The sequence below is a fragment of the Sarcophilus harrisii genome, chromosome 2 (genome assembly GCF_902635505.1).
Source record: "Sarcophilus harrisii chromosome 2, mSarHar1.11, whole genome shotgun sequence".
Lineage (NCBI taxonomy): Eukaryota > Metazoa > Chordata > Mammalia > Dasyuromorphia > Dasyuridae > Sarcophilus > Sarcophilus harrisii.
Genome location: NC_045427.1, coordinates 248,685,483 through 248,698,429, shown reverse-complemented (window position 1 = coordinate 248,698,429; position 12,947 = coordinate 248,685,483). Strand labels below are relative to the sequence as shown.

General features: G+C 38.2%; 1 protein-coding gene across 2 annotated transcripts in view; it reads left to right on the top strand.

The window, feature by feature from the left end:
• Positions 1 to 1,052: 1,052 nt before the first annotated feature.
• Positions 1,053 to 12,947, top strand: part of MAN1B1 (mannosidase alpha class 1B member 1) — a 34,805-nt gene continuing 22,910 nt past the window's right edge. The window contains exons 1-6 of one of the 2 annotated variants that reach the window (XM_031951949.1): positions 1,213 to 1,293; positions 2,115 to 2,184; positions 5,312 to 5,420; positions 6,138 to 6,265; positions 8,660 to 8,817; positions 11,427 to 11,539. In XM_031951949.1, coding sequence (XP_031807809.1) covers positions 2,182 to 2,184; positions 5,312 to 5,420; positions 6,138 to 6,265; positions 8,660 to 8,817; positions 11,427 to 11,539 — 511 coding nt within the window. In that variant the 5' untranslated portion in view covers positions 1,213 to 1,293; positions 2,115 to 2,181. Of the gene's footprint in view, positions 1,294 to 2,114; positions 2,185 to 5,311; positions 5,421 to 6,137; positions 6,266 to 8,659; positions 8,818 to 11,426; positions 11,540 to 12,947 lie in introns of both variants that reach the window. The other variant, XM_031951948.1, reaches the window with a different exon arrangement.

The following is a 12,947-nucleotide window of genomic DNA, read 5'->3' as shown; positions in this document are numbered from 1 at the left end:
CCTTCCTTCCGTTTAGCTTTTCTTCCTTCCTTCCTTCCTATTTTGCTTTCTTCCCTTCCGTTTAGCTTTTCTTCCCTTATTTGCTTTTCCCTTCTTCCTTCCTATGTTTAGCTTTTCTTCCTTCCTTCCTTCCTATGTTTAGCTTTTCTTCCTTCCTTCCTATGTTTAGCTTTTCTTCCTTCCTTCCTTCCTATGTTTAGCTTTTCTTCCTTCCTTCCTTCCTATGTTTAGCTTTTCTTCCTTCCTTCCTTCCTATGTTTAGCTTTTCTTCCTTCCTTCCTTCCTATGTTTAGCTTTTCTTCCTTCCTTCCTTCCTATGTTTAGCTTTTCTTCCTTCCTTCCTTCCTATGTTTAGCTTTTCTTCCTTCCTTCCTTCCTTCCTTCCTATGTTTAGCTTTTCTTCCTTCCTTCCTTCCTATGTTTAGCTTTTCTTCCTTCCTTCCTTCCTATGTTTAGCTTTTCTTCCTTCCTTCCTTCCTTCCTTCCTATGTTTAGCTTTTCTTCCTTCCTTCCTATGTTTAGCTTTTCTTCCTTCCTTCCTGTTTAGCTTTTCTTCCTTCCTTCCTACGTTTAGCTTTTTTTCCTCCTTCCTTCCTTCCTCTCTTTCCGCCTCCCTCCCTCCTTCCTTTTGCTTCCTTCCTCCCTTCCTTCCTCCCTCCTCCCTTCCTCCCCTTTATCCCTATGGATAAAGAATCTGGCTCTCAATGTGGGTCAAGGATCTTTTTCTTTTTCTGGGCTTCTCCGACAGTAAAACGGCTGGGTGAAGTGAGCCTTAAGGGTCACTGAAGGCCGCCAGCTGTGATTCTCTTTCCCCCCCTCCCCAGCGTGGTGCACCTGCACCAATGGGAGTGTAGCTAGCCACATAACAGAGTGTCTCCCAGGGATGGGGGCGGGGCTCAGCTTCAAGTACTTCCGGTACCCAGTCCCGGTTCCTTGTTGTTGCCATAGAGCCAGGGCCGGTGGGCTGGAGGTGCCGCTCCGGAGTCGCCCCGGAAGTTCCAGCGTGCCCCCGGATGTAGCCTCTTGCCGCGCGGGTCCGGGCGGCGGCGGCGGCGGCGGCGGCGGCGCGGCTATGGCGGTTGGCGGTGGGCGGCGCGGAGGCGGTAAGCTCGCGGCTGGAAGCCGCGCTTCCTGACGTGTCTCAGCCGCTAGCTCAGTCCGGCCGCTGCCATGTACCCGCAGTCACCGAGGCAGGACTTCTTCGCGGTGACTCTGAACTTGGGAGAGCGGTCCCAAAGCGGCGCTGACAGCGGCGGCAGCAAGTACTGGAGGCGGCGGCGCCTCTGCTGGCGGGTGAGGCCCGGGGCTGAGAGGTCAGGGAGCCCGCCGGGCCCGGGCTCGAGGGGCCTCGGGGCCTGCACAGAGTAGCAGCAGGCTGAAGGGGGGAGGGCGTGAAGCGGCCCCGTGGCTCGGAAGGTACGGGGAGCAGACCGGGCAGCGGGGCTAGGAGCCAGGAGAGAGAGTCCGTGGTGTTGGGTCGGGGCTGCTGCGGGCTGGGTAACGGCGGGGTTGGGGCCTTGGGCAGGGAACGAGGGCCCTGGGAGCAGGGCCAGGAGCGAGAATGGAGGTGAGCTGGGCGGACCTGGGCTGGTCCCGATCGGCCGGCCCCGGGGGGGGGCAGGGCCAGGCCACGGGAAGAGCGGGACCCGATGGGGCTGCAGGACTAGGGAGAGGAAGCTGGGCGTGGAGGCTGTGGGAAATGCCAAGCCAGTTAGGCTTGTACTGATGGGAGAGCGCGGACTCCTCCTGCAGGTTGAGGGGTAGGGAGTGTGTGTGTGTTTGGGGGCGGGGGAGGGGAGGTGGGATAAGGGGGTGTGCAGATTGGGAATGAATGGCTTGTCTGGAAAGTCTCGGGTGCAGTCTCCTGGTGCAGTGATGACAGCAGGCCTCGAGACCAGGATGGGTGGTAGGGAGAGTTCCTGCTGGCTGGGGTGGCCTTACTTAGAGCATGAGGCTTTGGGTTGGGGGCACTGTGCTGAACAAGGAGGGTGGGCTGGTGTCTGAGGCAGCTTGGAGGGCTTAGAATAAAGGGTGAGAAATAGAGAAAGTTCTAGTTGGTAAATGATGCTGGGGATCAAATTGGGTTTGGGAACTGAGCTGGGCATCTCTTACAGGTGGATAAGGCGTGAGGCATAGGAGAGGGAGACCTGGAATGAAAGGGCTGGGAGAGTAAAGGAGCAGATGGTAAGAAGAGAGTGAGAGAATGATGTTCTAATCCTGGTTTGGGGGCAACAGTGGAACTGGGGTGGACCCGGAGTAGGCACAGGGAGGGGGCATAACAAGAGAAGAAGGAACTAAGGACCCTAAGGGATGAGGCAGCAGTGAGGCTGGGGAAGATTCTGAACAAGTTTCTTAACTTCTTTGAAGTTGAGTTTCTTCATTTATGAAATAGGTTTTAGTAATATTTAGGCACAAAATTTTGTCCATTTGAGTTTTTATTGTTATTTTGGAGAAAAAATAGAATCTTAGTAGATTGGAGTGTTGATTGTGTTATTGGATTGACGGTGTTATTGAACTGAGCATGAATTAGTAAACAGAATACTGGACTTGAAGACAGTGAGATCTTAATTTGAAATTGACTTCAGACGTTTACTAGTGGTGTAATCTGGATAATAGTCTGCAAACTTTGAAGTGCCATATAAATGCAAGCTGGTATTTATTAGGTGTTGGATAGTAAATTCTTGATGAGATGGGAGAATTGAAAGTGGGGACAGGCCAGGGAGCTATCAAAGAGAGGGAAGGAGTCAGGAAAGAATAGAAAGCTCTGTTGGTCATGTGAGAGTGGGAGACGGATCTTATCTGGCTCAAGAAATGGTAATATTTGTTCCATTTTTTTAACTGCCCTCATGCTCTGTGACACTGTCAACTTAGCCATTTCTCTGAGGCCTAGTCAAAAGTGGACTTCCATATGGGAATCACCAGGGAATTGTGTTTCCCCCAAGAAAGACAGGAAACTTGCTGTCCTTCTACCCTTAACACATACTTGGTGGGAAGCAGGATACAAAAGTCACAATACAGAGATAGCTAGAAAGTAAGATTAGGCACAGTGTGGAAAAGAAAACAAACTATTTTCTAAGGAAATTATTTCATGACTACATCAAGGAACTATTGCCTATACTATATAGTACCCTTTAGAGTAGTATAAGTGTTTGGTTGTACCATTGATTAGGTAAAGAGTGCTGGACTTGCAGACAGTGAGGCCTTAATTTGAATGTTAGATTACAGGAGCTATAATCTGGATAGGGTACTTAATTATCCCTGAAACTCAGAATTCTTATTTTTTTTAATGGAGATAGTAACAGAGTTACTACCTCCCAGGGTTATGCTGAGGATCCAGTGAGTTAATGTAGATAAAGCACTTTGCAAACATTAAAGTACCAAATAAATGCTAGCTGCTATTTATTATTGTTAATATTAGTAGTAGGTACAGAAGCTATTATAGCAGCTCTGCTGTCCAGTGAGAGCTAAGCAAGAGGGGCCATGAAGTACTAGTCTTAATGGTATAAGTGGCTGTAGCTGTAGGAAGAATCATAATAACAATGACTCTAAGGAATTGTTTTCTACTGGTAGGATTAATTGCCTGGAAGAGCTGGTGTTGGTGATAGGATTGGAGAGGGAAATGGTACTGCAGCTGAGCCTGTGAGGTGGGACTTGACTAGGCAGAAAAGGGCCCACAGGATGGTGTGAGTAGAAAAAGAAGGAATTTCAAAGGTTTGTCAGAGGTTTGGGCCAAGATCCGTAACACAGAAGAAATGAAATAGCATTGAGTTTGGACAGTAAAAGGGAAATTGTGTATCTTCTAGGGCAGAAGGAGCCAAACAGTTCCTTATCTCTTTCTTTCCCTTTCAGTCCTCTCATGGATTTGGGTTAGGATTAAGAGAGAAATTAGCTTTTTGGGGATAGGGTAATTATCTTCTCTTCATCATTCATTGCTATCCTACTTTTAAGAAAAGAAGGAACACGATAATTAGTGGGGGGGGGGAGGGTTCTTAGTATCAAGGATTCTAACCTTTCTAAGGAAGCTATGCTCCTCTTCCTTGCTCCTTGTGGCTCTGCCACCTACTTAAGTGCTGACAGACAAATCTGTCTTTGAACTGATGCCCACAATGGCATCCAGCCACACTTCTGGCAGCTCATTGCCAGCCTTTTAAGAAACTGATGGAGCTGACTAGTTCTCCCGAGTTAAAAAGGGGTTTTGAAAGACTACTTTTAGGACAGAGACAGCTTGAATACCTAGTTTTGGTCAGTTAATATACTATATGAGGAAGCTTCCAGTTTTATTTTTGTTTATCACACAATTATCAGATGCCCTCCCTTCCCCAATCTCAACCTTCCACCACCACCCCAGGCTGAAAAAATGTTTTGTTTCTGGGTTATTGTTGTTTTAAATTATATCACTCTTCTGCTCAAGAAGTTTTACTATCTCTTATTTTTAAAATAAATTTTTTTTTAAAAGTGAAGATACATCCCCAATTCCATCTCATTTTCTCTGCTCTCCTCTCCTCCATTTGAGAAAGTAAAAAACATAAATTCCCATGTCAAAAAAAAGTATGTGGAAGTGTTTTTTATTACAACTTTATATATATTGATTAGCGGTATACTATAGGCTGACTTCCATTATTTCCTTGGCTTGTTTCTTCCAGTTCACTGTCATATTCTCCTTAAAGGAAGGCATGTCTAAATAAATGCATTATTGCTGGCTTTAAAGTTCTTGAAGCCTCTCTCTTTTATATTTCTGCTCTCACTTCCTGGGACATAGTGGGTGCATAATAAATGCTTCTTTGCTTGATCATATTAAACAGTTAATACCTACGACTGTGTATAGTGCCTGCCCTACACTCTGGGGATATAAAACCAAAAACTACACACAGTCACTGTCCTTGTTTCAAGGAATTTACCATAAGGAGACTCAAAAATCTACACAAATAATTGCTATAAGCAGGTTTACATATCCCTGTTAGTGTCCTAATGAAAGACATGGCTGATTTAAGGCTCTTAACATAAACCAAAAAAGTTTAGTTCCTGAGCAACTGATCTTGCCATTTCTTATCCCAGTGAGTTTGGATAGAAAGAGTTTTGGAACAAGTTTTTCATTCTCATCTGGCATGTGCCAGCATGTTATATTAGTGTTTTTATCCAAGCAACGTATAACGTGTTCAGAAATTATTTTTGTTCAAATTAAGCAACAGAACTTTACACTTGTGTTCTTTCTCCTGACTATTTTGAAATGTGGTAGGGATTTTTCAGTAGCTCTACTCAATTACCGTATTATCTTACTTTAAAAAAAATGTATTTCTCTTTTCCTTTCTAGAAATGGAAACAATTATCACGATTACAGCGGAATATAATTCTTTTCTTCTTTGCCTTTCTTGGTGTCTGTGGACTCATTTCCTACATCAATATGGCTAACCACGGGAGAGGTATCAGAACAGTTTGCATCTAAAAGTTATATTTGTGTTGCATGTCGATGAAACAGGAGGTGAGCTTTAGAGTGAATTAATGAGTATGTGGATAATATGACATGACACCAAATTGATGAATCATCAAGGTCACTAGAAATGCCAGACCACTTGCCTCATTAGTTTTATGGAAAAAGTCTGGATATTGATTTGACAGAATTTGGTTGCTTTCCTGATGTCTTTTTATTCTTCATTTCATTTTAAATTAAATTGAAATTTTTGTTGGGTGCTTTAGGATGGAGGTCATTGAAGAAAACCAATTTGATCTTAATTCAAAATTATAGTTCTTAAATATTCAGAATTTATAGTAGAAGATTGTTCTAGTAAGGTATTCAATCCCTTTTCAATTTTCTAATGACAGTCACTTTCATTGAAGAGACTAAATCTGTTCCACTTTTCCAGGACAAACTGCTGATTTACCATTTTATTTTATTTGGTGTTGGAAAGTAATAAATTTTGTCAGTAAATTGTGAATTCAGGTTAGTATGAGGAAAGATGTAAAACTGTTGAACATTTTGAAAATGAGTGTAATCACTTTTCTTGACTCTGTAAAGACTCCTGGGAAAATATATTTCTGTTGTATATGAGTAATGAATGTTAGATTTTTTTTTCTAATAATTTGTAATCAATGTTATTCCTCAAAGCATTTTATGTACTAAGATGTACTTTTATATGTAGCCTTCACCAGCAGGTCATCAGAAGAACAGAAGATAGAACTTGACATTCCTGAACTAAATCCTGCTGTTTTAGCAGCTCCTCAGAAAGCAGATGCTAATCAGGGTGACTTTCCTGAGATTTTGCCTCAGGTATTTTATAGACTTTGTTATAATGGAAGCTGTGGTAACTATGTAGTCAGCTATAATAGTGTAAATGATAATAAATACAATAACAGTAATAGTATTTATAGCACCTACTGTGTGGTAGGCACCGCACTAAATACAAGTATTATCTGACTTGATCCTTAAAATAATCTTGGGAAGTAGATATTATTATCCCCATTTTATAGTAAAGAAAATGAATAGCTTAGTGACTTACCCAGTGCCACATAGCCAGTAAACATCTGAGACGACATATGAACTCAGTCTTCCTAACAACAGGCCTATCACTGTATGCACTGTGCTACCTTAGCTCTAGTTCAACTAAAAACTATTGTTCTAGAGTAGCATCATATTATCATTTACGCACTTTATTTACTCCATAAGTTAGTTTGAAGAAAATGTCTTCCCATAGATACTGAAATTGCCATTGTTTACTAAAGTACATTAAAAATTTGTTTTGATGATGGCATGATAATCCCGTAGAATTAATTGGAGATATCTTGGGGGATTTTCAAAGCTAGGCAAGCAGGAATGCCAAAGTAGATGCTAGAATGTGAACTGGAGAGGCTTCTAAAATCTAATTTAAAAAATCTTTGTTTTACTGATAAAGATCCGAGGCCCAAAGAGGCCAAATAGCTAGAAATATTTTTTTTCCTTTATACTGTTTCTTAAAACTATAAAGAATCCTTTAAACATATTTTGGGAATTATAATGTAAAGAGCACAGCTCTGTGATAAATCTTAATTCAGTGTGAAGAATTTCCTAATTCATTGTTTGGGTCTTCTGCAGATATTGATGTCTAATAGTTCAAGGGGATTAGTTTAGTATAATTTATTCAAGTACGTTTTACTTAATTATCTTATCTATTCCATAAACTGAAGCTTTCAAAATATGTTCTTTTGTGCAGCACCTAAGAATGATCTCTTGAACTTTAATGCAACCCCTGAAGTTTAGTTCATATAATGGAAGAAATATTTGTGAGGTTATATAAAAACTACTAAAAGAGACTGCATAGTGGTTCATTAATGACTATAAGTACCTTTTTGTGCGTGCTTGAAAAAACCCAACATATTGCTGGTTTCTAAGGGTACAGTATGTTTCCAAGCTTATTGTTATCTTTAAAAAGGAGAAAAACACATCATTGGTTTTATTGGCCCCATTTTTGTCCATTAATGCTCTTATAATTTTATGAAAGGAACATGAGATTCTTCCCTTCCCCCCCCCCCCCCCGGCCCCCCCTTTCTGCAAGTACATTTTTATTGCTTAAAAGCATTATAAGCTAGTTTCCTGGAAGTCATCTAGGAGATGAATGTGGAGGGGGTGATATGGCAGGAAATTAGCTTTTTTTCATATGTTCTGTTTTACATTTTGGTGTTTTTTGCATATAGAAAAATGAATTTAAAACAGTGCATTATGTTCCATAGAAGTCTTTAGTGATGTGTTGCTGTACTTTTTCCGCTTATAGATTTGTAACAGTCTTTGCTTATATTGGTAATGATAGTGTGTTTCTGCAAAAGTATGCTTCTCATAGCTAGAAGGGGTTGGGTTCAGAGAGAAAAACCTTAAAGGATGGACTCTTCTCCCTTTTCTGTAACATGCCAACAGAATTTCATCATTTTTAGCTTGGGTAGTAAAGCCTCAACTCTACATTAGACTGAATTTATACAGTTTGATCTTCCGACAGTTAACATGAATGCCTTAACTAATTGTTCACTCTTCATTAAAATGGAGTGGGGTAGAAAAGAATGGGAAGAGAAAGGATCTGATGAAGGTTTGGCAAGCTAAAAATCCAGGTAGAGCTCTATGAAGGTGAGGGAAAAAAAGGTCCAAATAAAGGTGAGAAAAACAATTCTAGTTCTAGAAGGAAATGTTCAAGTATGAAGAAACAAATCTAAAAGCATTCTTTTGCCAGTTTCTTTACCTTGCTACATTATCTAACCCTTTTTTCTTTTAGATGTTCATAGTAATTTTGATGTACCTTCTGGGAGTTGGGCATTCACACTTAAATTAATATGAACGCTTTTCCTGTGAATGAAACACTTCTCATTTCAGATTTATGATGCTGGTCTTCAGGGCCTTTGGGATTGGGATTCTCTGGCTGCTAGATTACTATTTGTAGGTGTCCAGGGTGTCTGCAGATAGCTTATTACATGTATAGAGTAAGTTATCAAGGAGAGAGAGGTCTTTAGAATTTCTATCAGTTGTGCAATAGTGTGATAGGATCTAAAGCTGTATGGACAACTGAAACTCTGTATATCATTATAATAATTTTCATGTTTTCTTTGATGTAACCTACTCTGTTGTGCTTGAGATTAGGGATATTAAGAAAAAGAGTAGAATACATGCAGTTAATTTCATGGGAATTCCTTGTATCTCTTACAGAAAACCAGAAATTCTCATCAAGGGAGGCTTGTGAATCTACAGATCAAAGCTCCACAGGAAGATCAGAAAGAAAGGCCACATGATGATGATACCAAGAATCTGGAGGAAGAACATGACCAGGCTAGCAATGAGAACAAATCTGAGAGGACTGTTATTAGGTAAAATAATATCTTTTTTACTTGCTGCAAGATAAAAACATATATATTAGGATGGTTTGAGCTTGGAAAGAAAGAAAATTTGATTCTTCCCCTTCTTCCCCCCAAAACCTTCAACAACACAAAAACCAAACGATGTCTTTTGCCTTGTCCAGGCTATATGTAATCTCTTCATTCCATTGTATGGGTTAGTAATTATACAGGTTACATGAAAAATAAAAATCAGAAACAGCTAGCTTAGAAGCCTTTTTCAAAATGTAAAATAAAGTCTTTGCGATAAAACTTTTTGTATTTCCTCCCAACTCCTAGTAGTATTTTCCCTTTCTAAACCCATTAGCCACTATATTTTGAAATGGAATAAAGTGGGGGTTCTTTTGTGTTTTGTATTTTTTTGTGTAGGTAAGGATGGAATAGGGACAGTGCGTCAAAGGAGGTGGTTTCCAAACATTGGCTATCATTTAATCTGTCTTTACTCTGCTTTGTGGATAAAGCTACTCTTCTGAAATAAATGCTTTGTGTTATTGGTAGCTTCCTGCCATTTAGATTGCATTGAGTTGTAGAAGTGGCCTTCTCTTCCTATTAGCTGAGCATGTTCAGTGACACAGGCATGAGACTTCTAGTGTTTGTACCTTTCCTTTTCTACTCCTCCACTCCACCTCACCCCTCAGGCTCATTTATTTATTTATTGGTAATACATATGAATCATGTTGGAGGAGAGAAATCAGAACAAGGGAAAAACCATGAGAGAGGAAGGGGAAAAAAAACAGAAAAAAGTGAACATAGTATGTATTGGTTTACATTCAATCTCCAGGGTTCTTTTTTGGATGCAGATGGCATTTTTCTATCCAAAGTGTTGATATTGCCTTGGATCACTGAAGCACTGAGAAGAACTCTGTCTTTCCCAGTTGATCATCATACATTCTTGCTGTTATTGTATACAATATGTTCCTGGTTTTGTTTGTTTCAGTTCAGCATCAGTTCATGTAAATCTTTCCAAGCCTTTCAAAAATCAGCTTGTTGATCATTTTTTTATAGAATAATAATATTCCATTACCTTCATATACTACAACTTTTTCAGCCATTTCCCAATTGATGGGCATCTACTCATTTTTCCAATTCTTTGTTACCACAAAAAGAGCTGCTACAAACATTTTTGCACATATGGACCCTTTCCCCCTCTTATGATTTTTTTTGGGACATAGACCCAGTAATGGCATTGATGGGTCAAAGCTTATGCATAGTTTTTATAGCCTTTGGGCAGAGTTCCAACTTACTTTCCAGAATGGTTGGATCATTTCACAACTCCAACAAAAATGCTTTAGTGTTCCAGTTTTCCCACATTCCCTCCAACATTTATCATTCTTTTTTTGTCATCTTAGCCAATCTGAGAGGTGTGAGGTGGTACCTCAGAGTTGCTTTAATTTGCATTTCTCTAATGATTTTTTCGTATGACTACAGATGGCTTTAATTTCATCATCTGAAAATTGTTCATATCCTTTGATATTTCTTAATTGGAGAAAAACTTGTATTCTTATAAATTTGATGTAGTTCATTTTATTTTTTAGAAATATGATACTTCTTATACTGTATAGATTTACCTGGCAGCATTTTTAGTGTATGTGGAAAACCTTCATGTTATGCAGGTCTTCTAAATGCTTGGAGCTTGACTTAGAGAAATCTTTATTCTTTACTATATTGATTTGAAGAATTTTCGTTAATTCAATATATAAATATCTAAAAACTGTTTCATCGTTTAATACACATTTGTTTGTAAAAATTATTTTGGGAAGATATTTTTTTTCTAACTTCACCATAAGAAGTCATGTTTTATAGGATTTTTTGCTATGTTGAATCTTCTAAAACTCTAGTAAAGGCTACTTACTATTTAAATAGGGATTGATTTTTTAAAAGCTGCTCAGTAAAGAACAGTTTTATTGTATTCTTTGTTTGTAAGGAATAGGGGAAAAAAACATTGCTCAAACAATAGCAAAATATTCCATTTCTAGTACAGTAAACCTTTGAATTGGCATAAAAAGGAGAATTCTAAGTTTGTAACTTACTGATATAGTAAATTACCTTCCTTTTGGTTGGTGGAAATATTGTCTCATTACCTATATCATGGTATTCTTTTGCTAAAATGGTAAGGCTCATTAAACTTTAATCAACAAAAGATTTAATGCTAGATCAGGGTGACTTTGACTATTCTTTTTTCTTGGTGAAAATAATTAGCAGCAACAATTGGCATCCTGCTATGGTCAAGACTGATGAGATATTCATAATCCCTTTCCACCATTAGGAATGATCAGTTCATAGAAGTTACTCATTTGAGCTCTCATTGAAAGATCATCATCTTGAATTGATATTCCCAGTGAATCTTAGCTACCTTTTACATACAACCCATTCCATATGGTCTTTGCATCATATTGATTAATTTAGTATGCGTTAATAACTGTCTTGTATTATTTCCTATGTTCTCTAATAAGACTTAAAGTTATTTGATACAGAGACTTAATACTCTAACTTCTAGTGGAGACTTTTAACAAATAAGTGTTTAATTACTTGATAAATTTTATGTTCTCGATTCAGTTTGACTGTTTCCCTTTCCCTTGTAGCTGGAGAGGTGCTGTGATTGAACCTGACCAGGGCACAGAATCTCCTTCCAATAAAATGCAAGAGCCAGTTCACAAGTCTTCGACAGCGGAAATTAAAAACCAGAAGAAACCAGGTAATCCTCTCTTCTATGTTTTTGATATTTATTCTCACTTTAGAGTTAAGTTGAAATCTGTTTGCTAATCTTTTATTTTGTGTTTTTGCATGTGTGTTAGGGAAATTGATCTTGTTCTTTTTTAGTCTGCATATTTCAAACCTGTTTCCATGACAAAGAAAAAAACCTTTTTATCATACACATACAGGCAAACAAAACATTTTTACATTGACTATAACTGAAAATGTTAGTCCATCTCTTTTAAGAAATGGGTAGCATACTTCTTCAGTCTTGGAAACTTGGTCATAACATTGATGAGCCTTTTAAAATTACTTTTCTTTATAACATTTTTATTGTATAATTTCTCCTGGCTCTATTTTACAGCATTCATTAATACAGATTTTCCCAGGTTTCTCTGAAAACATCCTTTCATCACTTCTGATGGGACAATACTATTGTATGAAGTTATCATACTATGATTTGGTCTACCATTCTCTAGTTCATGGGCACTTCCTTAACTTCCTATTTACTGTTAATGGAGAACTGCTAGAAAAATGTTTGTACACATGGGTCTTTTTCTTCTTTCTTTGATCTCTTTAAGGGTGTTGGCCTAGTAAAAAATATTACTAGGTCAAAGGGATACACATTTTAGTGACATTTAATGTTATCTTAATTAGTGCCATATTTTCTTATAACAACAATTAGATAGGGTTCTGTATATATAAATAATGTTTGTGATACTTATGGATTATTTATTTTTGGAAAGTTTAAAAGTGAATCCTTCTAGGCCAGGGTTTTTTGATTTTTGTGGGGTTTTTTTGCTTACTTTTAAAATCTCTTCAGGCAAGATCTGTGTTTTCTTGTGCCAGTTTTGGTAATGTTATTTATTTAGGTAATCACATATTTTATGTACATTCTCTAGTTTGTTAGATTATAGCTTTGTTTTTGTATTCCCTATACTTAATTGCTTTTTGTGTTGTGATCTCCCCTTTTTTCATTTGGAATTTCCACTTATTTATATCTTTTTTTTTTTTTTTTTTTTTTTACGTCTTTTTCCCTTCTATTTCTCATTTTATTGACCTTGTTTTATTACTAAATTTTTTTTCATTTTCTATTTGACGTATTTTGTTGTTACACAATTGTCTCTTGTCCAAATGAATTTAAAATTTTCTAATGTGGTATAATCTAGGTCTTCTTAAACTTTTTCCATATGCAATCCCTTTTTTGCCTGAGAAATTTTTACGTGATATTGGTTATATAAGTATATAAAATAGAAAAACCATTTACTGATAATCATAATTTCATAATTCCCTTCCCCCACATTTAGTCACAAGATTCCATAGTGAGTCAAAATTCTTAGTTTAAGAAGTTGAAATATAATCTGCATATTATAGATTATTAAAAAATAGAGACACAAATGAAATACTGT